Source organism: Typopeltis vanoorti, chromosome 3 (assembly GCF_054136105.1).
Source record: "Typopeltis vanoorti isolate ZY-2024b chromosome 3, IOZ_Tvanoo_1.0, whole genome shotgun sequence".
In the NCBI taxonomy this organism is placed as follows: domain Eukaryota; kingdom Metazoa; phylum Arthropoda; class Arachnida; order Uropygi; family Thelyphonidae; genus Typopeltis; species Typopeltis vanoorti.
The window spans coordinates 120,909,816-120,935,435 of NC_143551.1; the positions used below are offsets into that span (position 1 = coordinate 120,909,816).

At 35.8% G+C, this 25,620-nt stretch overlaps 1 protein-coding gene across 1 annotated transcript in view; it reads right to left on the reverse strand.

Moving 5' to 3' along the window:
* Positions 1–598: 598 nt before the first annotated feature.
* Positions 599–25,620, reverse strand: part of LOC150108521 (glutamate receptor ionotropic, delta-2-like) — a 57,111-nt gene continuing 32,089 nt past the window's right edge. Inside the window, exons 3-7 of the mRNA XM_090390478.1 lie at positions 10,256–10,414; positions 9,906–10,050; positions 6,729–6,955; positions 2,364–2,623; positions 599–842 (exon numbers count right to left, since the gene is read on the reverse strand). Of these exons, the coding sequence (XP_090246604.1) occupies positions 599–842; positions 2,364–2,623; positions 6,729–6,955; positions 9,906–10,050; positions 10,256–10,414 (1,035 nt within the window). The remainder of the gene's footprint in view (positions 843–2,363; positions 2,624–6,728; positions 6,956–9,905; positions 10,051–10,255; positions 10,415–25,620) is intronic.

The following is a 25,620-nucleotide window of genomic DNA, read 5'->3' on the forward strand; positions in this document are numbered from 1 at the left end:
TGTCGATATATTACACTACTATGCTATGTTTATATGGAGAACGCATTCAACGAGATAATGACTCATCATCAAGGTTACGTATAAATTATGTGGTTCAGGGAAGTAAGTGATGGGGAAATTGTGACATTCTGACAGCAGAACAAATTTGCTGTCGCGCCTTGTCGCCTTTTGCTCTTGATAACGTTACTGAGTCATAGTGTATAACCTAAGCTGAATGTGTTGTGTGTGTGTGTGGGGGGGGGTTTACTACTACGACATTTGAAACGACGAAATACATTAAATATTTTCGAAATCGAGAACATCTATCTAGGATGAAACGATATCGGAACCAAATATGGGCTCAACACCCATATTTGGAAACAATACGTTGAAGATTTGACTGCTCGTTGCATTGCATTGCTTAAAATAAGATTTTCTAGTTCTACCTGAGTCTGGGAATCATGAATGGTTGCGGTTACTTATTAGCACATGCCAAGCAAATATACTTTCCAATGATTACGTATTTAAATAAGTTTTCCTTAATACATAAGGAGCTACAGGTTACGTTTTCACAGCAAGCATAATTGAAATAAAGGTCAGAACAGCACTGACTCGTATACTAAGATAGAGGATACAGTGAGATATACTGTTTCATGAACAGCGTTATTAATATTTCTAACATAAGTATTAGAATGGACGTCGAGTAACCAATCAGCAGCAAAAAGAAAGTGGCCTGCAAATCTTTCACTTGGAGAACCTTTATTTCTTCTTCTTCATCATATATAAGGCTTGAATTTCTCCTTTTATATTCGTCATCCCGAATCCATTTATCGAACAATCCTGCTTCAATCACTTTTCTACTCCTGAAGGAGGAAAAAAAAATTAAGTGTCGTTGAAATGGCACTGATATGCTTATGGATTGACAACTGTTCATATGTGAATATACAGGAAAGATTATAAATCCTATATGAGCATATCAGCATACAAAATGTATTATAAGTTCTATAATACATGTTGTCTACTAATATGCAACATGTATTATATGTTGTATGCTGATCTTTTTGTACTCAATTTGCATTCTTGACTTATTTGCTATTTGAAAGCAGTTTATTACTCTTGTTTCGCATTTAATACTTTAGGGAGATTTTACATTTCATTTTTAGAGAAACCTCAGTGTTTTTTACCTTTTTTTTAAAAAAAAAAAAAAAGATGGATATCTGTGTAGTGTTTGAAAATATGCACTTAATGCTACATTGTGATTTCTCACAGAAGAGAACTATTTGAATATGCTCTCTTGAATGTATTCCGACGATAAGCAAGACTGACTTTCATCTACAAGTCAGTCTCTCAGAAAACGTAGGCTTTTTAGAAAGTAGTTGCAACTGTAAAGTATACGTACTTCTACTGGACAGGAAATCATATTCTTGTTTTAATCTTTTATCCAATCGTGAGCATAGCAAAGTATTTTGACGTGTGACCTGTGACCGTTTGATATGTGGTCAAAATACTTTGACCACATATCACTCACAGTATTGTGCGCGAAGTATTTTCACGGGCTACTTAGATATTTAGGTAGATGGATTCTCACCAAATTGCCCTAGTATCCCATAATGCAAAGTACACTTCCTTTCGGACTTTATACATTTCCTTTGTATCCTGCCATGGATTGTGGAAAGAGTCACTGCTAGACAGGTTTTGATCTTTATTGAGGTCTCATTAGTGGGAACGCTTTTTTTTTTTTCTCGAAGAGGGTTAATAGTTAATGCACTTTCCTATTGGTTTTGGGGGTACTTGGTGTGTGTTTTTATTGCGTATGTAATTTTCTATTTTTGTATTGTTTACTGTTTCAGCTGCTATAGCAATAACTGCATGCACGGACAATTCAGTCTAGCACAGTGAACTACCTCCTCATAAACTCATATAAGAACGAATACACCACCATTTCTTACCGATGACTTTACTAATCTCTATAGACATTTAGTACTGCAATGGCTAACACTCAAGCGCAAAAAATTCTAGCCCTCAATGGAACACCGCCATCTTGAAACTATCGTGGAAGCAGGTATCTTATGTCCTCTTCCTAAAGCAAATCAATTTCGATGTTGTCGTAGATAAATTTAAACGATATATCGTTCAAGTTTTTTTTTACTAGCCCTAAGTTTTATCGTATTTGCATAAATTACTTACATTTTGAGTTAATTTTCATTGAGAACACATTGGGTATATAAAATATGTACGTATAAAATATATGTTTTAAAATGGCATTTATGAAATGTGTACCTTCTTTTTTTTTATATAAAGTGTAGCTATGTTTTCATCTTTACCTTAAAAATTCATTTTTTCAAAGTCGAGGTGGAAATTATGAAAGCAATTACTTCACTTACATGTCGTCGAATATTTCATTGCAAGGATGAGCTTTGTACAAAGCAAAAGCTGTGATTTTGCTGAAAAAGTGGTCTTTCGATTTCCAGAATTTTTTCCTTCCCAGAGTTTGGGATTCCAACTCCATCCCGGTCTCGTCGAATATGAAAGCATAGTTTTGTTCGAGAACCTTTTGCAAACCATGAGTGATGTTGTCTGCTGGCGAAGATTCACCTCGAAGTATTCGCTGCCGGAAAGGCTGCATCAAATCCCTTTCAGCAGTCTTTAACAAAATAATAAACAAAATTAGATTTAATTTAAAGAAATTCTTGAATATAAAATAACTTCTTAATTAAAATATACAATAACTAAATTTTAGTACTGTCGTAAATTTAACAGTTGTCCTTCTTTGTCAACATAATCTCATCTCACTTCACGCAACCTCCTTTATGTGTTAAAAGGATCAATGGTCTGTCATTAAGCCTTGGCTTATTATAAAATTAATTAATGCTAAGAAAATAGGGTCAATCCCGTAACCTAGATGGAATGTAAACTCCCGTCTAGGTTACGGTTTTTGCTAAAGAACAAAATTATACTAACTGCTCTTGAAAGGCCTTTTGCGTATATTATATATCGTCCTTGTATGATAATAAAGGATTTTTTCTACATATGTTATCTTATGTTTGGTCTTCCTGTAATACTGATTGCTAAATCATGATAGACATATCCCTATAATGAAGTTAGTGAAAAACTAATAAACTGGTGACAGAACTTAAAGTACTACTTTAAAATCTATCAACAAAGCGAAATTTCTTATTAAATCACTAAACTGAAATATGCATAATATATATATATATATATATATATATATATATATTATTATTATTATTATTATTATTATTATTATTATTACAAGGGATTTCCAGGGAAGCCACATATCACTCTCACCATCTGCCATACTTTCTTTTGAATTCATTCACACTGCCCGCACTCCTGAGCTCCAAAGACAATTCATCTAACCATGCATTTTTCATTCTCAACTTCAACTTCTCAACTTCCAAGGATATCCTCTTCTCCTTTCCTCATCTTTTCTCAAATTAAAAACTCCCTTTACTGATATATTACATGATTCTTTCAGAAGTTTGTAGGTCTCTTATCTTATCACTCTTCTGTCTGCAATTCTGCAAATTCTCAATCAGTTTTCATAATCAGTATTCCACAGTCCCGATATCATCTTTAACACTCCCCTTTGTACCCTCTCTACTGTACTCGTATCTGCATCACCTCACAAACCAGAAGACCAGATCTACGCACAGTAGTCCAGTTGAAGTCCCATCAAAGCCTCGTAAAAGGACAAAATGATTTCCTTATCCTAACATGCCACATTTCAGCATTGCAATTATCTTCTGTGCTCTATTTGCTATATGGCCATTAACTTCACTTTCTATCTACTTACTCTAGCATAATCTCATCAATATAATATAACATTGAATATCTCATTACACCAAACTGAATAACTGAACTTGTAGCCATTTTCACATGCCCACAATTCCAGCTTATTCAAATCATTCTGCAAGTACATCATTTCAGTCACATTCTTGATTATCCTGCCTCTCTTTTCATAATCAAATCGCTGTATGTATCCTGTTTAATCCCTCTCAATGTGATTAATGTAAAGATTGAACAGCAATGGACCAAGAATTGATCCCTGGGGTAGACCACTGGTCACCTTAATTCTTGCAGACTCGCATCCCCCATACGGCAGTTTTTGCCATCCATTTATCCAAATCAACTTTCATCCAACAGTCACCATTTTATCGAAACTAATAGTTTATAATCCAATTCTATATCCAACTTGTGTAACAGCGTTCCACGTTGTATCCTATCAAAAGTCTTAGTAAAGTACAAAAGCATCACGGCGTATCCGCTCACCTTGTCTGACTTAATTATAGTAGCATATCAATTATTATTAAAACATTATTATAAAATATGAGAAAGTTCAACATGACCTTTCCTTAGTAAACGCACACTGGTCTTTGCAAATTATATAGATTCACTGTCAACTCTCGTTGACAGTGAATCTATATAATTTGCACAGATGCCTATCTGGTTGGCCGAGTCGTTTACGTAAGCGTAACTAAGAGGCTGCTCGGGTTCGAATCCCGTTGTGGGTATGGATGTTTGTGGATGTTTGAAATGAATTTCATAGATTGGTATATTGGAGGACTGAATTGGCTTGAAAAATTCCATATTTGGTCTCTAGAGCGGAATTTCCGGAGTATGTAAAAATAAATAAAAAACTCAAAAATATGTAAAATTAATAAAAATAGAAAAATATTATTCCACTCATGGTACTAATGTACCATAGGTTTTATGATACATTAGTACCATGGGTGGAATAATATTTTTCTATTTTTATTAATTTTACATATTTTTGAGTTTTTTATTCCTACGACTTTTTTATTCCACCTACGACTGGTTTACACAAAAACAGTCGTAGGTGGAAGCCACACACACACACACACACGTATATGCGCTCTTTACCATCTCTAACTTTTTCAGAATCACCACCATCACTACTCCCGAGATAGTGAATCGTCAATAGTTACACGTATTAGTCTTGGCAGTACCTTTGTGCAATTCTCATACATCCTTTCCACTCCTGAAGAATCTTCTCTGTGCTGAGACTCAAGTTATGCAGCCAGGTCAAAGGCATACAGCCAATTCTGCTGAACACTAACCCTACAGCCGATTCATATTTAGTTTATGCAGCAGGCTTCAGTACTTCCTCCTTATTCACTTGAGTTTCGTTCTCCAGTGTTGTGGTAGCACTGAGCTCGATATTGCATACACCAGGTTGATTGCTGAAATTGTCCTTCTGATAAAATCAGTCATAATAGGCCATAACTGGAAAAAAATACACATAATATTCTAAGGAATGGCAGATTGCGGATTTTTGCAAGGGAAGCAGTTGTTCAGGTGAGAGAGAGAGAGAGGTACAAGGCTGAGTTTTTGGAAGAAAAGCTATAGATATGATCTGACGGGAGAGGTTCGAGGAAATATTTGTCTGATTTTCTTCTGAAGATCTTGAGAGTAAAGGAATCATTGATAAATGAAGGTAAAAAAAGTGGGAGAGAGAGAGAGAGAGAGTCATGATTATGTTTTTAGTTGCAGTAAAACGGGGAATTACATGCTCTGAATTTAAGACAGATTTCATTTTAAGTTTACAAGTATTTGGATAATCTAAGGTTTGTTGGTTAAGAATGTAAAAAGAAGTGCAATGCCTTCAGCAAAATTATGGCCAAAATTTGAGATAATTGAAGTGGTTCTTTCAAATAATCAATGAAGTTATCCTGAAATCTGAAGAAAGGCATAAAGTCAACATGCAGTAACGCCGCTATGATTAGTTTTTTGATATGACTGAAAAATCTAAGAACAGAATCCATTTGCTCTTAAAGCTGTATGGTTCGAGATCAACTGTCCCAAATGTTTCGATGTATCAGAGCTGATAAAGTCCCAATTAAAGCTCACTCATACAGTATCCAATGAATGACTGGAAAAGAATTTCGCTATAAAACACAGTTTTATAGCGAAATTCGACTATAAAACTTCGTTTTATAGTCGAATGACGACTGTTCTTAAATAAAAGTTTTACTCCAGACCTGTTAATCCCTGAAAATGTCGAGTGCTATTGCTTGATTTTCTCTGAACTCTTCCATGTATATGTCCTTAAATGAGTGATGTCAACCTGTCCCTACCTGGTTGTCAGGGGCGCGCCGGCCATATGTGCAATATGTGCGACGCACACAGGCGCCAGGATAGTAAAGGCGCCAAAGAAGAGGAAATACTAAAAAAAAAAAAAACGTTTTTTTAAAGTGATTTTTTATTGGGAGGAGGGGGATAGGGGCGCCAACTAAAGTTTTGCACACAGGCACTGGACACTACTGGCGCGCCCCTGCTGGTTGTCCGATAGTATTTCTGCAATCCTACCTGTAGGATGTGCTTTTAAATCCCATTGTGACATCGATGTTTGCGAATGTCATTAGATAGCCGATGATTTTCCTCACCCTGCGCGAGACCACCACACTGTATACTGGAGGCCTCAAGTATGCTGATAAAGCTCAATGTCTCTAGAGAAAGGTTCCTAATCTTTAACCCATAGTCCATCCACAGTACTAATATGCTACAGATTACTGTACTAATATGCTACTACTAATATGCCACTACAGCCTTTCTTGGTGAGATTGTCGTAAGAATGATGTAGGCGTTTTCTCTTCTATACGGGTCTAAATAGCAACAACAAGGAGACTGAACTAAGAACCGGAAAACTTCCAACAATACTTGCAAATTTTCTAACAGTTATGCTAAGCTCGTACTTGGTCTCTTACCTTGAATCTCTTTTCAATTGCAGTATCGAGTATAGTTCCGAATTTTATGGTGTCCTTCTGAACGGCTTCAGAGAGTTGCAAGGTGGTTTCTATTGGACTCTCCTTATCGGGCACCCCCAGAAATGCATGAAGCGATCCGCTGTACGCTGATAATACGATAATCCCCATTATCCACCAGCAGCATAAAAGAATCCTTAAGGAATCGCTTCTAAAAGGTATTTTAATTTCTGAAAAGCGAACCAAGAAGAAGATTTTAAAAAAAAATAAAGGAGAGAATTTTTATCACTAAGTAATAATGGTTCAGTCTTATTTGCATTGAAAAATATTCCATACTAATCACATTTGCAATATTTAACTGAAAGTATCATTAATTTAAAAATAATAAATAATAAACAGAAAATGAATGTGTACGCATCCCTTTTAAAAAGATTTTTTTAATATTAAATGTTGGTAATTCAAAATTACAAAATAAGTACAAGCCCATAAGTACAAAAATAAATCAAAATAAAATTGCTACTGGATTCTTAATACCCTTATGACTTAAGATTTAAGGGACTTAAGCATATTTAAATGGAAAAATGCTGGTTATATTTTTATTATATGATACGTCAATAAGCCCCCCCCCCACTCTTTTTTTTTCTCTTGTAAACCAGACATTCTACTTAGTTAAATTTGTCATCTTTTAAATCATTTACATTTATTTTCATATATGAAAATTACTGACAAATACAAGTTCTGTTTTTTGTACTCTAGGAAAGAATACATACCTGTCATTCTTTCCTTCATTCTAAACTGATTTAAAGGTTTTTAGTGCTCATTTAGATACAGAACACAGTATGAACCAAAATTATGGGTTTTCAAGTAGAACGAATGCTTTAAAATACCAAGAATTTCTAGTTCGTGTAAGATTAATTTTCTTCTTTTGTCCATTTGAGGGCAGAGTTTTTTTTCTTCAAATAACTTTTCTAATAAGACATATTTAAAATTAAAAACATTATGTAATATATTAATATACTAGAATCATATATTACTTTCTACCTTCAGATCATTCTTTGCTGTTAACGTCATACAATCCAGATGTACACATACGGGCCACTGAATTAGAAAACTTTATGCAGATATACGTCAACGTCATTTACGCAGCCTATATGCAAAATAATTCATGTGCGTCACCACGTGTTCTATGCAATTATTTAAGAATGCTGCTGTTAGTAATCGTTAATAGTGTTGATCAATAGGAAAAGTATAAAGGATCTTTCGGAGTTTGAAAAAAGGGCTTATCGTGGGTGTCCGTCTAGCTGGAGACATGATTTTGAAAACTACAGAGCAGACTGGTGTCTCAAAAGGCGAAATATCTCGGGTGTTTAATCATTGGAAAAATAACTCGCTTGCTTGTCTAAGAGGAGTAATTGTGATCTTAAGACAGTCTGTCAGGAACGAGATCGCCGTGGTCTGAGAAGGCTTGTACGGATCGGTATTGGCAGTCGCATGCCTATACGGAAACCACTGATTTCTGCGAAGAACCAGAAAGTTCGGTACAGTGGGCGTCAGGATCACCGTGGCTGGACACTGGAAGACTGGGAAAAAAAAGAAAAAGTCATGTGGTCCGACGATTCGCAGTAGGCAGAAGGTTTGGCAGGAGCTCCACGAAGCAATGAAGCAAGTTTGCCTTATGAACACAACTTAAGGTTCTGGAAGTGGTGTCATGGTCTGGGGCATGTTCTGTTGGTACGGAACGAGTTCCCTGATATTACTGAAGATCGAGCGTCCTCCAAGGAATATCGGAACATTGTTGCCGACCAAATCCATCCTGCAGTGTTGACTTTTTATCCAGTAGGCGACGGTTGTTTCATGGACGACAATGTTACTGTCCGTCTCGCAAGAATTGTTCACCAGTGGTTCAGCGAGCATTACAGCGACTTTCATCATCTTTCCTGGCCATCACAATCTGAACTCCGAGAATGTACCATGTTAGAAAAACATATCCGGGAACGAAGTCCTCTTCCATCATTGAGACAGTTAAAGGATTGTTTGGTGCTGGTGAATGCCTGATATATTGTAAGCGTAGATGCAATCCAGCACCTTGTGGAATCTATGTCAAACAAAATGTACTTAATTCGAGATGAAGGTTTCTAATTCGGTGTGTGTATCTAGCATATGGTATCCTACTCTCTCTCTATGTCTCTTTTTAAGAGTATATTCTGATTTTCATAGTACTAGTTAGTTATTAGTACTAATTTTTAGTTCTAGTTATTAGTACTAACTAACTAGCTAGTACTAGTCAGTTAGTTTCGTATGATGATACAACGGCCGTGAGTCCCATTTAAGGGAAGGCACTATCTCAATCCCCCTAAATTTTATCCGGGATCTCGACCGGCATAGCTGACGAATCAGGTCTATGGGTGGGTCAGTATTCCTGACTGTAATCCGTGTGTGTTCACGTGGCCAGTTTACTTGCTTACGGTATGAAAAACCCCAGGTAAACTGGCGGGAAAAAACCCTGCTGTCCACGCCCAAGACTGGCTAACTTGGCTATAGCTGAGGAAGATCCTTAAGGTCCTGACGTCGTCGACGGGAATCGAACCTAGGACACTCCTTCCCCAGGCATATGGTTGCGAAGCACAAAGCCACTAGGCTAACCGCGCGGACAGTAATTAGTATTCTAATTATGTTATTTGTTTCAGCTAACAAAATATTAATGGTCATAAATTTGTACCAACTAAAATAAATAAATAAAAATATTTTAATTGCTTATATATATAGTATGTCATCGTAAAAAAAAACATTATTATTGATAATCTTTGATTGATATATCTTAAGATATATTTGATTAACTTCCTTAATTACTAATTAATTTAATTAAAAATGACAGATCGGATTCATAAAAAAAGAGTACATTTTTAAAAACTTTAATCAATCATAGTTCAGCCCGCCCTCGACTTTGTAAAAGAACACGTCGGAATGTTACTCAAGATGATTATTATACATATGTAAAATATTTCAGAGGTCAATAAAAACAATAAAATATATTAAAATTATTATTAATATTATATTTTCCATAACGACAATCGGTTCCTTGTTGCAGTTTTGGGAGTTGTTGCAGTTATGGGAAGACTGGCATTTAGACAGCTGTTAAACAAATACAATTTAATACGCGTGCAATAAACTGTTGCACACCTTTGGAAAATATGGCACAGAACAAAATCCAGAAAACCGAGCCAAACGATGGTCGCTTAAGAGATTTCACTTTCGTCAAGATTATAATTACCCAGAAATATATAGTCGCCCCTGCAGGGAAAGTTAAAGCCAGGATGATCCAGACCTACAGAAAAACAAAAAAATTGAGTTAGCATGTATTTATATTTCTAAATTGATCTAATAGCTAATATGTGCCTACGGGAATGAGAAAAAGAGAGAGAGAGATTACTGCATTACTGAGATTAATTTTATGCATTGGAAATTTGTTTTACCTTATAAATAAGCAATCAAAATAAAACTGTTAGAGAAATAGTCGCAATTGAACTTACATTTTGACTGAAAGGACGAAACAAAACAGCATTTTTAGGCTTAAAAGCAGGTGCTTTGGTCATGAACAGAACCTTCGAATAAAGATGAGGAAACATAAAATCTACAGCTTGACGCCTTTCATGTGTCACGTAGAATGGATCGGGACTAAAATCTGCCTCCTACGGAAAGTAATGATTACTGCTCATGCTTTGCATTCTCTATTTGATAAACTCTATTTGAAAAGTATCAGAGTGAACTTGTTCCCTCAATGCTTATGTCACTGCTTGTGAATTATATTTTTGAAGCAAATGCAAAAATTATAAAATATGAAATGACGTCATCCTGGTGCTCAAACGTTCTTTCCTAACAAGGTCATTCTTATGTGATTTTGGAAAAAAAAAAGGGGGTGGTGGAAAACTTTGACTAGAAAAAAAAAAGGCGCGTGTGTGTGTGTGTGAAACTGTGTTATATTAAGAAGTCAATGCATTTCCAGAATTTTTTTAAATATTATAAATGCATAACTTTAATATAATTTAAAATTAAAAAAAAAACATTTCTGAATATGAAGAGAATATAGTTATTATGTTATTATTTTCAGTTATTAAAGTGATACTATAAAAACTATAAAAAAATGAACCGATCTCATATTTTAAAGATAAAATCTGAGGTATTTGCAGAAAGTTTTCATTTCGGTTTTGACTATAAAATTCTGTGTCGTCGTAGCACGATTGGGTGGGGAGGGGGGAAAATGCAACATTATTTATGACCAAGTTGAAGAGGGATTAAGATATCCTTCTTAATTGAGTCATCAAGAAAGATAACACCTTAGTATCTAAATATGTATAGTGGACCTTTTCTAAAATTGTTTATATATAAAAACAAAATAGAAAAAATTATACATGAAAATAAAAGTTACATATAAATATAAAAATTCTGAAAGTATAGTACAGATAACAAGACCAATCTAGATGGAAATTCTTGATAAGAACCAGTAATAACGTAATATTAGCGGGAAAACTAATGCAATCTTACACACCACTTGAAAAGACATATCAGGAATTTGATGATGATATCATATAAAAATAATAAAAAAATAAATAAATCCTCTAATTCGTTTTATTTTCCAAAGCGAATATGACGAGAGGTATATTTAATTTTTTTTTTTTTTTTTTTTTTTTTTTTCATTTGAACATGAGTTAGCCAATCTCATACCGGAGTAGCAGGGTTGCTCACGGAAACTCGAATTTTTCTTCCCGCGTACAGGTAAATCGGCCGTGAGAACTCACGCAATTTAAAGGCAAAAAATACTAATGGTGGTGGTGGCGGCGGCCAGTAGATGGCGTTCTTTGTAGATGGTAGTGGAGTTCCATGTAGTTAGTGGATTAAGTAGTGGCGACGGAGAGTTGTAGTGTGCCCTTCCTCGATGAATCCTTGGACTCTTTGGAGGTGTCATATAATAATAATAATAATAAGCAGAATTCTTTAGCCCTAACACACTTTTGGAAATCGGTGAGCAGCTGGATTCACTCTTAATCGCCACCTATAGTTGAGTTCGCAGCGACAGAAGATTTAGAAACTTTTAGTGTGAGAATATACAGTAGACAACTTCGGCCATCTCGTGTTCTTCTAAACGTAAACTAGTATATACGATTGTCTGAAATAGTGAGGTTCTGCGGTTCATTTTTCTGAGTTCTAAGATTATAAGCACCCTCTTAAAAAAATAAAAATAAAAATAAAAATAAAAAACGGGTATGAAGAAACTCCTACTTGCCTGTGCCAAAATCATAAATAACAATAATTTTTATTAGATTATAGGAACGATACTTTCGCAAATATATTCCTTCTATTTCTGTAATGTCACCGATCTTCCCTAATTAAACTATGTATATGTAGCAGTTTTGCACACACACACACACACACACACACACACACACACACACACACACACACACACACACACACACACACACACACACACACACACACACACACACACACACACACACACACACACACACACACACACAAATGCAGTACTATTTGCTGCTTTAATCCAGTTAGGTAGTGGGCAGCGGAAGAATAAAATGTGGCTACTTTATTTAAACGATTTAATTATTTTAAATGTGTGCTTTCCAATATGCATGTAGCATGCGGTAATGAGTCAATGATTCTGTTAATTTCGAGTGGATTTTCTTCCCTTAAAGGAAGAAAATGACGAAGAAGGTGAACCATCAAAAGAAGAAGAAGATGATGATGATAATAATGATTATACAGGAAATGGACAAAAAATGGAAACACTGAGTTATTGGGTCGCCTTATCGGTAGTTGAAATGCAGCGTCTACGATGCACCAAACACAGATGCAGGTGATATGCAAATATACTCCCGACATTCCTAGGGACGTGTGTATAAAGGCAAACGGAGGCCTACCGCCATTTATGTTAGAATGGAATCCAGAGAGGATCCAGTGACTTTGAAAGGGGCGTGATTGTTGGAGCCAGCCTGGCAGGCGAATCTGTGACCAGAACAGCCGCAATTATACATGAATCGAGGAACAGTGTCTAAGGTTATGTCAGCATGGCAGTCGACAGGACAAACATCATCAGCGAAATGCAATAGTGGACAAGAGCGCTTACTGCAAGAGGACGTTCGAGCATTAGTGCGCTGTACCACGAAAAATAAGCGGGTTACTGCTGAGCAATTGTGTGAAAAATTCCACACCGGTCGTGAGAAACCCATTTCAATAAAAACTCTGTGCCAGGAACTACACAGAGTTGGATATTATGATCGGATTGCCTTACACAAGCATTTTCCCATCAACGCACGTCGTCGCGTCCAATGATGCAAAGATCACAGGTAGTGGACTACACAACAGTGGAGAGATGCGATATGGTCCGATGAATCCACGTTCACACTTTTTTGGTGTAAACGCACGAAAGTTGTGTGTGGCGTCAGCCGAAGAAAGCTTACTGGCAAGAGTGCTTGTTTCCAACTGTGAAAGGTTTTGGTGGCTCTGTAATAGTCTGGGGCGCATTCTCAAGGCATGGTTTGGGTCCACTTGTTGTATTGGAAGGCAAAGCGGATGCTGCACGTTATCTTTCAATCATAAGTGATCATCTTCATCCCATGTTGACACACTTTACTCCTACGCAGCCAGCCACGTTTCAATAGGATAATACTCCCTTTCATAGAGCAAATGTAGTCGTCAAGTGGTTTGCGGAACATGACGGTGAGGTGTCCTGTCTGCCATGTCCATCCCAGTTGCCAGACTTAAATCCTATAGAACATTTTAGATCGAGCTTTCAGGCAACGTTCCGTCAGGCATAAAACCACTTTACATTACAAAAATTAAGTGCTTCACAAACCACTTATTTTCACACACTTCAATATATGATCGCATCTTTGGTCAAGATAACCGATGCCGTTCTTATGGCAGAGTGTCCATTGAATGCCGATAAACAGACATGGATTTTGTCATATTTTTTCCACTAAAATGACAGTCGATTCCTGTAGCGAAGTGATTACATATTGGACTGGATTTATTCATAAGCTAGACAGACTTCAGCTTAAGGCCTCACGTTACAAGGGGGCCTCTGTGTCTCAGTAAAGATAACAAAATTTACTAATTAGAGGGCCTCTTTTAAGTTATAACTTAGGGGCCACAGCAATCTTAAATCTGTCCCTACGTATTAGTGTCTCCCTCAGCCAACGTTAATCACCCGTCACAAAAGTGCAGAATTCGTATTGAGGTTCTCTACTGCTGGCCAGTATAATCTTTGTGCTCCAACTTCCTCAACCCATGGTATATTATCAGCTGGATATCCAACTGAATAGTAGTTCTTACAATGGCTATATGAAATTCTGAATTTCATAAAAAGTCAATATAACGTTCGATGTCTTTTTTTTTCTTTTCTTTTTTTTCACTGAGATTCTGGTCTAAACCAAGAGAAACTTCATGACACAGAACATTATGGACACCACGTTCACAGACAAGATGATGCACTCTAAGAACTGAAGTTCTCATGGTAGTTGTCAAATTTACCTAAACGTATCCATCTCATTTGAAGAGTGATTCGTCGGGTCATGCTACAACTTTCTGACTGTCCAGTCGAGAAATGTTTTAATAAGTTGGAAGCAGGCCTTTCATATAAACTAAAGCTATAAGTTTAGCATTTAATGTCTTGGTTTAAGACTATAGTTGTGGAAGTCCTGAATTCCTGTTTTAGAGAATCCACTGACTACACAAGGAAACGTATAACATCGATCAGCTCTCTCTCTCTCTCTCTCTCTCTCTCTCTCTCTCTCTCTCTTTTTCTCTCTCCTATCTGTTTATATCAGTTTATGTAATCTCTCTGAGAGTGTCTTGGTTTTTTTTTTTTTTTCTATCGCGTTGATCTCGTGTGCTCTTACCATCGCACCTATGATAACATCTCGTTAAGTTCACTCCATAAACCATTTCCCATAAGAAGCAAGAAATCGCTTGCTATGTTTAACAACTTGCAGACAACCAGTTTGATTTTCATAAAAGTTGTAATATGCATATAAATGAACCAACAACATGTTTCTCTTTAGATACACCATAACAGTTTTTTTTTTCTCCCGAACTAAATGTGTCTTACATTTAAGAGCGTTCACTTCAACAAACGAACAACTTTAACCAAGTTTGTTAAACGCAATTCAGCATAAAGCTGCCAACGCACACGCATTCGAAACAAAAAGATAGGGAGGACTTAACGAAGCCTTTTGTCCAGTTGCTGCATTCTTCGTGAAGATCATATCAAAGAAATTTTCGCCACTCCACCCACTTCGAAATGTAGAACGCCTTCCGCAATGTACCGGACGTCACGACTTGGCGAATACGTCCTGCAGAATTTTTATCTCGTTTTAGCACACTGAAGAGGCTGGCAACTATGTAAGACTCCAACCTACGGGTATTTGGCCACTGCTGAGTGCAGTACCAACGCCCCAAATGATCAACGATTCGGAAAGAAATTGCGTTTCTATGCTCCATGAAACCAGAGCCCTTCCTACACGGAATTTTTGTTTAAGTTGGAATTTGTTTTGTTTGTTTGTTTTTTAATATCAGTTCACGTATGAGAGGCGGCTGCTGAACCTGTAGCGCCGGATTGTAGACAAAGGCTAAAATCTTTCAATTTGGTCGCTTTTCTTACCAGGCGGTATATATCGAGTCGGTAGTCGAATAACTTGTTTCTGTTTTTGTATAAATCACTTGAAACAATTTATTATTACTCAGTGGCGGCTCGTGCATGGGCACTGCAGTACCCACCCCCAGTTTTTCTCGATATATAAATATATTTATTAATTTATTTATATTTGCTTGTAATATTTAATTTTATCATCAACAATCCTATACAGTTCTTTCTCTTATTTTGTATAAAAAATAATAAAAATCCATCTTGTAGTACGTAGGAGGGCGAAGGATGCTAGCAGTACTGTGTTTACCACAGTGTCATATTGCTACGCGCGCAAGCATATGCACGTCATAGTGAGATGCGAGCTATTAGCGTAATGCGGCACTGTTCACGCAGTTCCACTGTTGTTTATATGCAGTTTGCGCCAGTAATAGTGTGTTCGTAGTGCTTATCGAGTTTACTCCGTCTCTTTAAATATTTGGACATTACAATTAAAGGATTTAATTGTAATGTCCAAAAATTGTAAATCCATTTCTTTAATTACAGTTAAAGGAATGGATTTTATTTTAAAGTAATTTTGAATTATACTAAACTGTATAATTTTATCGATAATAAACAATATTTTTTCATGTTTAATTTTTTTTTTTAATTTTTACCATCATTTTGATATTTTATCCAAACACGTATACATTGTACTTACAGTGTGTATGTATATTTCGAAAGTTGCTGCACCCCCACGATTTCAAGCCACGAGTCGCCACTGTTATTCCTGCTGCTGTAATCGTAGTAGCCATTCTTCGTGAGTTCCGTGTAAAGGGGATCTCACGAACTCCCTCGTTCATTATGAGCAGGCTGAAATTGAACTGACGCAAATACAATTGACTTAAAATAGCATTCGTGCAACTCGGTCGTCCCCAATATTTTTACCATCACGACGCCTTTTAAATTATTATTATTTAATGTATTTTGATCCCTGTCATTTGTATCTGTTTTAGTTACGTGAGCTGCCGCACCTTAATACGATTTTTTTTTTTTTAATCGTCATCTCAGCACGGTAACTCGATCTATAAACAATCGATCAGCATGTCAATTGTTTCACATTGACACGTCGATCGATTCATCCTTCACTTTTCTTAAATTTAGCGCATTTTTTTATTATTATTTTTTAATTGTCCTATTTATGTACATTCTGAAAGTACTTCAAAAGGCTGCGCTTGGTAGAGAAAAGCTAGAGAATGCAAATGAATGTCTGAACTAATATTCCCAAATTTGTTCTAAAGACAGTTTTACTTATTGCATAGGGAAGTTGATGAGACATCTTTGCCAAGAGCTTCGGCATGTATGTTTTGAAATAGTGCATATCGAACAATTGACTGAGTTTACTCAAGTCGGAAAGCATTCTTTACTACGTATAGTAAACACAATTAAAATTAAAATAAAACAATTAAAAATTAAATTAAAAATTGATAAACATATTTTTCACCAAAAACTAGCACGCAAGACGAATGTTGAGAAATAAGCACTTATTTACATTCGATTATTAGTGACTAACAGTATTAAATGGATTCGAAAATAAAGATTTTTAGGGAAGCATCTGAAAAAAAAATAAATCAAAGAAATAAAATCGATTAAAACATTTTAATAATCTACAACACATCGCCTAAATTGAGTTTAACATATTTACAAAAAAATATAGAATTTGAAGGTTCGAAAAAAAAAATTGTAATTTCCAAACATAGCATCGTTTGCTACTTATAAGTAATTTACGTCACTTCTATCTGTGTACAACGCTGGGGAGGAGATTATGCAATACAAGGATATAACCAACATGGCTTTTGTGAAAGTATTAACTGTCAAGGTCAGTTAAGGAAGATTTCATTTCTTTTCTGCATTTTTCCATTAATCACTGAATACTATTCCGGATCTTGGTTATTTATTTTCATTAGAACATCGCTTTGTGCTGCTAAAATGGCACGTGATCGGTTATATCAAGTGACTATTGAATACGCTTACTTAGTTAAGCAGGTTGCGCTATTACATAATTTGTTATGGCAAGTTAATGCTTAAATTTCTTCATTATAATAACTTGATGAGCAAAATCGACATTAAATGATGATATAAAAGATATCATTACATTATTTTATTATGACTCGACTAAACAAACTTACAATTGTATTTTGTAGAGTATTTTATGGCCTTTTCAAACTGAATATTATTCAGTAAAAAAAAAAAAAAATGTTAATTCAAACCGAATTTTTAATCAAACTTTTATTGTTAGTGGATGTAATTATACTTATTATTCATAAAATGCTTACCTGTCTAGAAATAATACCTACAATACCGGTCACCCTAGTACCATTAACTAGTCCCATGCTTTTTATCGATGGCACTTGAAGTTTGTACCTGACAAAAATTAATTTAATTTCAATGTTATGCACGTTCTATGGAAGCAGCAGAAGTGTAATTAATAAAAGTGGTACAAGTGTAATGCTTCAAGGATGATTTAATAAGCAGCTTACAAAAAAACAAAATAAACATTATTCCTTTAACTAAACTATTATGCTAAATAATAGTTTTAAATAAATTGTTTAAATTAGTATTATAAAATTAAAATATTATTTTAAAAATATCACTTTAATTATTATTTGAAATATTTAACATAAAATATAATTTAACTGTGTTTTGACTTCTAAAAACGGTTTTCTCACCTGAAATTTAATTTTTGCATGAGGAGTTTTAACAATTTCAAATGTAAACCAGAAGCAAAAACCATTTTCCCTTGATTCTTTTCCAGGTACACAAACGGAGGATACTGAAAGAAGCAAGCCCCAAAAAAATAATTTTGTCATATCAATGAAAGATTTTTCTGTAGAAAATATGAGCAATAGCCGTTATCAGTATTAGTTTCATCAGCTGGTTAAAAACATCGGTGGATTAATATAAAAGAACAGAATTAGATAGTCATTATGACTGGAGGATAGGGTAATTAAAATGTAAGTCCAATTGATTATCAAATTTGGCTTTATTAAACAGGTGGGTAGTGTTATGTGTCTGTGTATAAATGTGTGAAATAATAAATTAATTAAAAAAAGGAGGGGGGCGAGAGAAACGAATGAGCAGGAGAAGATAAGTTGAGAGAATTTGTTGAAATCATCCTATATGCTAGTGGAGAAATTCATGGTACGCATAGCGATTTGGCAACCGTGGTGATTAGTCAGTATATGTCACCTGTTATTATTATTATTATTATAAAATTATAAAATGATTAAAAATTGTTGTTATTATTATTATTATTTTCAGAATTGAATTAATTGGTCTCGTACTGTGGCTCTTGGGGGGGGGGGGTTCCTCCGGGTGTTCAGGGTTTTCTCTCTCACAAACATAAAACAGACCTTAAACATATTTTTCTTTTAGTTACGTGTATATCCTGATATAAATATGAATTTGGGTATTTCGTAAGATTTATGACGTTGCCATCCCAGATGGACACAAGTCTCGTGGTGAAGGATAATAATAATAATAATAATAATAATAAGAAGAATTTCCTAAAATATACGTATTTCTTTTTAATTCCCCCGCTCATAGCGGGGAGGGATCACTCTCAACCAGTGAGTGATTTTCATTTAATAACTGTCAAATGAAGCTATAAAACTAATTGTCATTGCTATAATTTTGATTTCGTTCCTAGAAGTATGTACAAATAAATACATTGTATTTATTTGTACATGCTTAATAAATACATGTATAAATAAATACACACACAGACACAAAAAATATATATATATATATATTAATCACGTTCTCACACTTGGGATGATACACCCAACTGCTCCGTAAGAATTCTTGATGATATAGAGAAAAGGGAGATCTCTCTCTCTCTCTCTCTCTCTCTCTCTCTCTCTCTCTCTCTCTCTCTCTCTCTCTCTCTCTCGCAGACTCCCTTCAGTCACTTTCAGTGCTATGCTTATCTATATGTATTTTCATTGGCACTGCTTTGCCGAACTGGCCACTACCATTACTTCACTTTCCTCTATACTTGTAAGTTGGCCAACATCCACACAAACACACACTGTCGCCCCCATACTGTTTTTCACACTCAGTCCTCAACATCGTCATCAGTTCTAACTGGAACAGCTGCGTTATAGGACTTGTAACCTTTCATATGTGGAGCATAAAAAAAAAAAACTATAAAATGCTGAATCTGTGCTCTCCAGATATCAAAATCTTCTCTGAACAAATAAATAACTAGGCGATGACCCTTATCCTCTATACTACTCGAAATCCCTGACTATTATCAAAGCTTTGGCACGCTGAAAGATTATGCTGACTTTGGTAATAGCATAATAATAATAATAATAATAATAATAATAATAATAATAATAATAATAATAATAATAATAATTGAAAATAAGGGGATAAACATCCTTTTGTTGTTTTATAGCCAGTAAGCGAAACTAAAGATCGATAACTACGATCTATAAGTTTCATGCCGAAAAACTATCGGCGAAGGCAATTCGAAGTAAAGGTGGAGCAAGCTCCCTCACTATTCTTGATATTTTCTCATAATGTAAAACACAGCTCCTAGGAGATGTAATACTGTCATTACATTATGAGGAGAGGTCACTACCCAGACAGGTTTCAACCTTATGTATAGGTGAAGCGGGCTCTAAAAATAAGACGATCCCGAAAGATCGCCCAACTCAGCGTTGTTCCACTTGATGACAGGCTCACCCCGTCACCGAGAAGAACTTCTCAGCATTGGCTCTACCCAGTGGCAGGCTCACCCCACCACCAAGCAGAGCCATAATCTCAGCGGTGGCCCCACTCAGAGACAGGCAAAAACCTATCTCCAAGTGGGGCCTCTCAAAGCCAGATCCGCCCCGCACCGGTTTCCACCCTCATTGGGGTCTCATCAATGAGTTGGTAGACCTGGAAGATATCAAAGCTTAGTGAAAAGAATTTACACACCTTCACTATACGAATGCCATAAAGGTGTAATTATATTTTAGTTAAGATAAAAAGCCAAATGGCTAGTTTTCTGGCACCTTAATATAGAAAATAAGGGGATAAACATCCTTTGTTGTTTTATAGCCAGTAAACTATAAAACCACCTTTACTTCGAATTGCCTTCGCCGATAGTTTTTCGGCATGAAACTTACAGATCGTAGTTATCGATCTTTAGTTTCGCTTACTGGCTATAAAACAACAAAGGATGTTTATCCCCTTATTAAGGCGCCAGAAAAACTATCCATTTGGCTTTTTATCTTAACTAATAATAATAATTATTATTATTATGCTGACACACACACACACACACACACACACACACACACACACTGATAGCTCCATGGTAACATCACATACAAACAAAGCTTTCCCTTGAATTCATTTCTCTACTTTTTTGCGTGCATTACCAAAGATCAATTTCCACTATACCAAGACCAACTCACAGCATGTGTCCTGTGGTCTAAGCAGAAAGATATCAGAACAATCGTGAATAGTTTGACAATAACAACAACAAGAAAAAAAATCTTCTTCTGGTCTTGATGGTATCTTCTCACGCTGTACTAAAGAATTAACCTGTGCTATAGAATTAATACTAATGCTATATTATTTTGACAATCTATTATACTCATTGACATCTACCCTAGCGTGAAAGGAAATCTATATAAGTCCATTACAATAAATACAAATAAATATAACAGCTAAAATATTATTCTATCGCCTTCACATAGTTATCTCAAAAATAATGGACAGGATCATCAACAATAAATTTCTTGACCATACGGAGGCCGACTAATTAATCCCTGACTACTAATGTAGATTCTGCTATTCTAGATCTAATGGATCTTAAAACCATCAATCCATTGTATCCATCATTGGATACAAGCCATGGAAATGTTTCGAAAAGTTCGTATGGACAATTTTGCTTTTCCAGGACTTTTTAGTGGATTTGACGTAGGATACAGATCACCAAATTTCCATCTTATGATCTCCCTTTTGCCCTTCGACGGATTGACAGCGTTCTCTCTAACTGTTCACTATCTCTTACATCAACTTCAGACGTCTCCCGTAATGCTGGGATAATCCAGCATTAGTGGGGAAGTCTGAAGTCTGAAAAATAACAATAAAACTGTCCTATCCACAGTTTTTCAGATGACAATACACTCATTTCCTGCTCTGTATTTGGCAAACTTTTGTAGTACTTGAACATTCCAAGCTTTTAGATGTTCCACACAATTGTCTTTTACACTATATATATATATCATCATCATCATCATCATCAAATTCCTGCCATGTACCCTCAAGGGGTGTACAGGATATGACAGTACTACATGAAAAAATTACATCATTACTAACTCCCTATCTACCATTTTCCTCCAAATCAGTCTGTTACTTGTCAAGACTCCAACGTTATCAGATCTTATGTTTCTATCATCTAAGGCACTTTGTACTGTATCAATCCACCTATATCTTGGTCTTCCTCTGGGTCGTTTTCCTGCCAACCTGGCAGAGAACACTTGTTTTGCTAATCTTTCCTCTCCCATTCTATTTAAGTGACCATACCATCTGAGATTAGCTCTGCTAATGCATTCCTGGATGCTGACAATGTCAAGTTCTTTCCTAATATCCTCATTTTTAATATGATATTGCCATTGATGCCATCTGTTCACGCCTCTAATCTTTCTCAGGACTCTCATGTCTGCAGTCTCTAGTCTTTGGTCAAGTGTTTTACTTCTGACCAAGCTCTCAGATCCATAAGTTAAAATTGGTTTGAACACAGTCTTGTATACAGCTAATTTAGTGTTCCGACTAATTTCTTTCTTATTCCATATGAATTTATTCAATTGACTTCCCACGATACCAGCTTTGCTGATTCTGTTGTCTATTTCTATATTTAGTTTACCATCTTCAGTAAAAATTGTGCCTAAGTAGCTGAACTGTTTTACTTGTTCCACAGGTTCTCCATTCACAACACAGTTGACATTTTCAATGATTCTGCCTATTTTCATTGTCTTTGTCTTTTTATTGCTGACCTTCATACCATATCTATTACAACAGCTATTCAATTTAGTCAGAGAATCTTGCAGACTTGTAGCGGATTTATTTAGAAGTATAACATCATCCGCATAAAGCAAAGAGCTGACATTAACATCTCCAATTTTGATATCAGGTTTAATACCACATTCCTTCATAATGTGATCCATATAGATAATGAATAACAGAGGGGACAATGTACATCCTTGTCTCACACCAGATTTAACATTAAACCATCTTCCTGTACTTCCTTCAATTCTAACTGCTGACTCACAACTCAAATAAAGACTAAGTATTGCTTGATGTAATGCCCCATTGACACCATATAACTGCAGCGTATTGAATAGCTTCTCTCTTGGCACTTTGTCATATGCCTTTTCCAAATCGACAAAACTTAAATACAGATCTTTGTTATATTCCCATGCTTTCTCGACTATTTGTCGTAAAGTGAAGATCTGATCCTGACAGCCTCTATTTGGCCTGAATCCAGCTTGTTCTTCACCAAGCTTTTCTTCCACAATTCTTCTCAACCGTTTCTCAAGTATACTTGCATAGATCTTGCCAGGAACACTCAGTAGGGAAATACCTCTGTAATTCTCACATTCAGTTTTATTTCCCTTTTTATATATGGGTACTATGAGAGCTCTACTCCAATCATCGGGAATTCGTCCCTCTGTCCAGGCTTTCTGAACTATGCAGTGCAGCCACTGTAAGACTCTTATACCACCATACTTCAGCATTTCTGGTCGAATATCATCTACTCCTGCTGCCTTTCCACATTTCAAGCCTTTGATGGCTTTTTCTACTTCAAGTATGGATATGTATTCCTGACTGCATGCCTGGTCAGTGTTTTTTATCACTGTGCTGTCATCACTGCTTGTTTCATTTAGCAGTTTTTCAAAGTAATTACTCCATACTTCAAGGATATCTTTTTCTCCTGTTTTCATTTCACCTTTATCATCTCTAATTCCTTTTACAGCACTCTTTCCTCCATTCCTAAGCTTCTTCAACAACCTCCAGAATATTTTGCCACCTTCTTGATATTTATTTTCTATATTCTTGCCAAAGTCTTCCCATGACTTTTGTTTAGCTAGTTTTACACACTGTTTAGCTTTCTTACATTTGTCTCTGTATTCTGTAAGAGTAAAAGCTGACTTATTTGCCAGGAACTTTTGATATGCTTTCTTCTTTTCCTTCACTGCCTCTTTAACTTCCTGTGTCCACCAGGGAGTTCTGATTTTTTTATCTTTGCACACAACCTCACCGCATGCCTCTCTGGCAGAATCAATCAATGTTTCCTTCAGAGTTTGCCACTGAATCTCCAAGGTTTGATTCCTGTTCTCAAACTCTTTCATTTTCTTTTCAATTATATTTCTGTATTTTAGTCTACAGTTCACATCTGAGAGCTGCTCAACTTTTATTCGCTTTAAAACTTTCTTACATGTTATTCTTTTCAATATGAAATTCAATTTTATCCTGCTCAAGACTAAATAGTGATCACTTCCAATTTCAAATCGTCTGTACACTCTGGTGTCCTGCACCAGGGAGAAAACATCACTATCAACAATAACATAGTCAATGAGACTTTTCTTATTCCTAGCCTCTTCTCTCCATGTGAATTTGTGCACATTTTTATGTTGGAACATGGTGTTAGTAATAACCAGTCCATGTCCTGAGCAGAAATCCAACAGATATTTGCCATTATTATTAGCTTTGCTCTTTTCTCCAAATTTTCCCAAAATATTTTTGTATGTCTCACAGTCATTTCCTACTCTGCTATTTAGATCTCCAACAAGGACCAACTTTTCCTTTTTCATTGTGTCAGTTGCTTTTTCTAAAGCCTCAAAAAATTCCTCCACTTCTACCTTAGTAGAACCTTCTGTGGGACCATAGGCACAAATAAGTCTCATTGTCCAGTTCCCCATTCTCATATTTGCCCACATTACTCTACTTGAGACTGACTGCCATTCAAGAAGATTAGCCTCGTATTTTGTGTTGAATACTATGGCTACTCCTTCTTTTCCTTGATTGTCATTGCCTGAATATAACATTTTGTATTTATTGGTCAGAAAGATCTCACCAGTTTTGGTCTTTTTTGTTTCAGTCACCCCTATTATGTCGATCTGGTACTTATCTAATTCCTCAGCTAGCTCCATTTCTTTGCCATTCAGGCTTCTTACGTTGATAGCACCGATCTTTAACTCTGGTGATATTGAGTTGGGGTTTGTTTTCAGATTTGTTCCAGTAGCTGACTTTTCGCTGTTCGCCCTGGTTCCCTGGCGAAAACAACGGGGGCCTTGTTTAACCGGGCGACGCCCCAGCCGGCATGAAATTTTGTCATGTTGTACCATCATTTTTTATTTTGGTTTAACCAATAAGAATACAATTTAGTCGGCTAAATCCCAAATTGCCAGCCCATCCTCGTTTGTTTAGTATCCAAGTAGATACCCAACAGGGTGCACCACGAGAAGGTGAGGATTGGACATTAGGTCAGAAGCCCTGGTCGGTTCTCCGCATTCCTTTAAAGGCTATGTGGAGGTCTCCTCTCAGTTATACAGCTTTGACCCTTAAGCACCCCATATATATATATATATATATATATATATATATATATATATATATATATATATATATATATATATATATATATATATATATATATATAATTTTTTAACTTAGGGATATTGTATATTAGGGCTACTAAGTAATTTTATAAGCTTGGTTATTTAACTCCTAATCCCAAGTAAGCAAACAGTTAAGTTTGCGCCTGAAACATAGTTCAAGTCTAAAGATGGTACAACACCAGGGCAATTCATTGTAAAGGATTAGGAGTTAAATAACCAAACTTATAAAATTACTTGGTAACCCTAATATACAGTATCCCCAAGTTAAAAAATTAATTACATCTATATCTCCTCCAGAAATTCTTATTAAAAATAAAAACGCCTTGTAGCAACTTGTATAGGAAAAGTTGATAAGGCTCTGTATTACTAAAATAGGGTCTAGCTACTCACTGAGGAGACTTCAAAAAAGGTTGAAACCGGTGGGCGGCTCCGTGAGGCTCTGCTTGGGGATAGGTTTTTGCCTGTCTTTGAGTGGGGCCACTTGAGATTATGGCTCTGCTTTGTGGTGGGGTGAGCGTGCCACTTTGTAGAGCCAATACTGAGAAGTTCTCGGTGACAGGGTGAGCCTGTC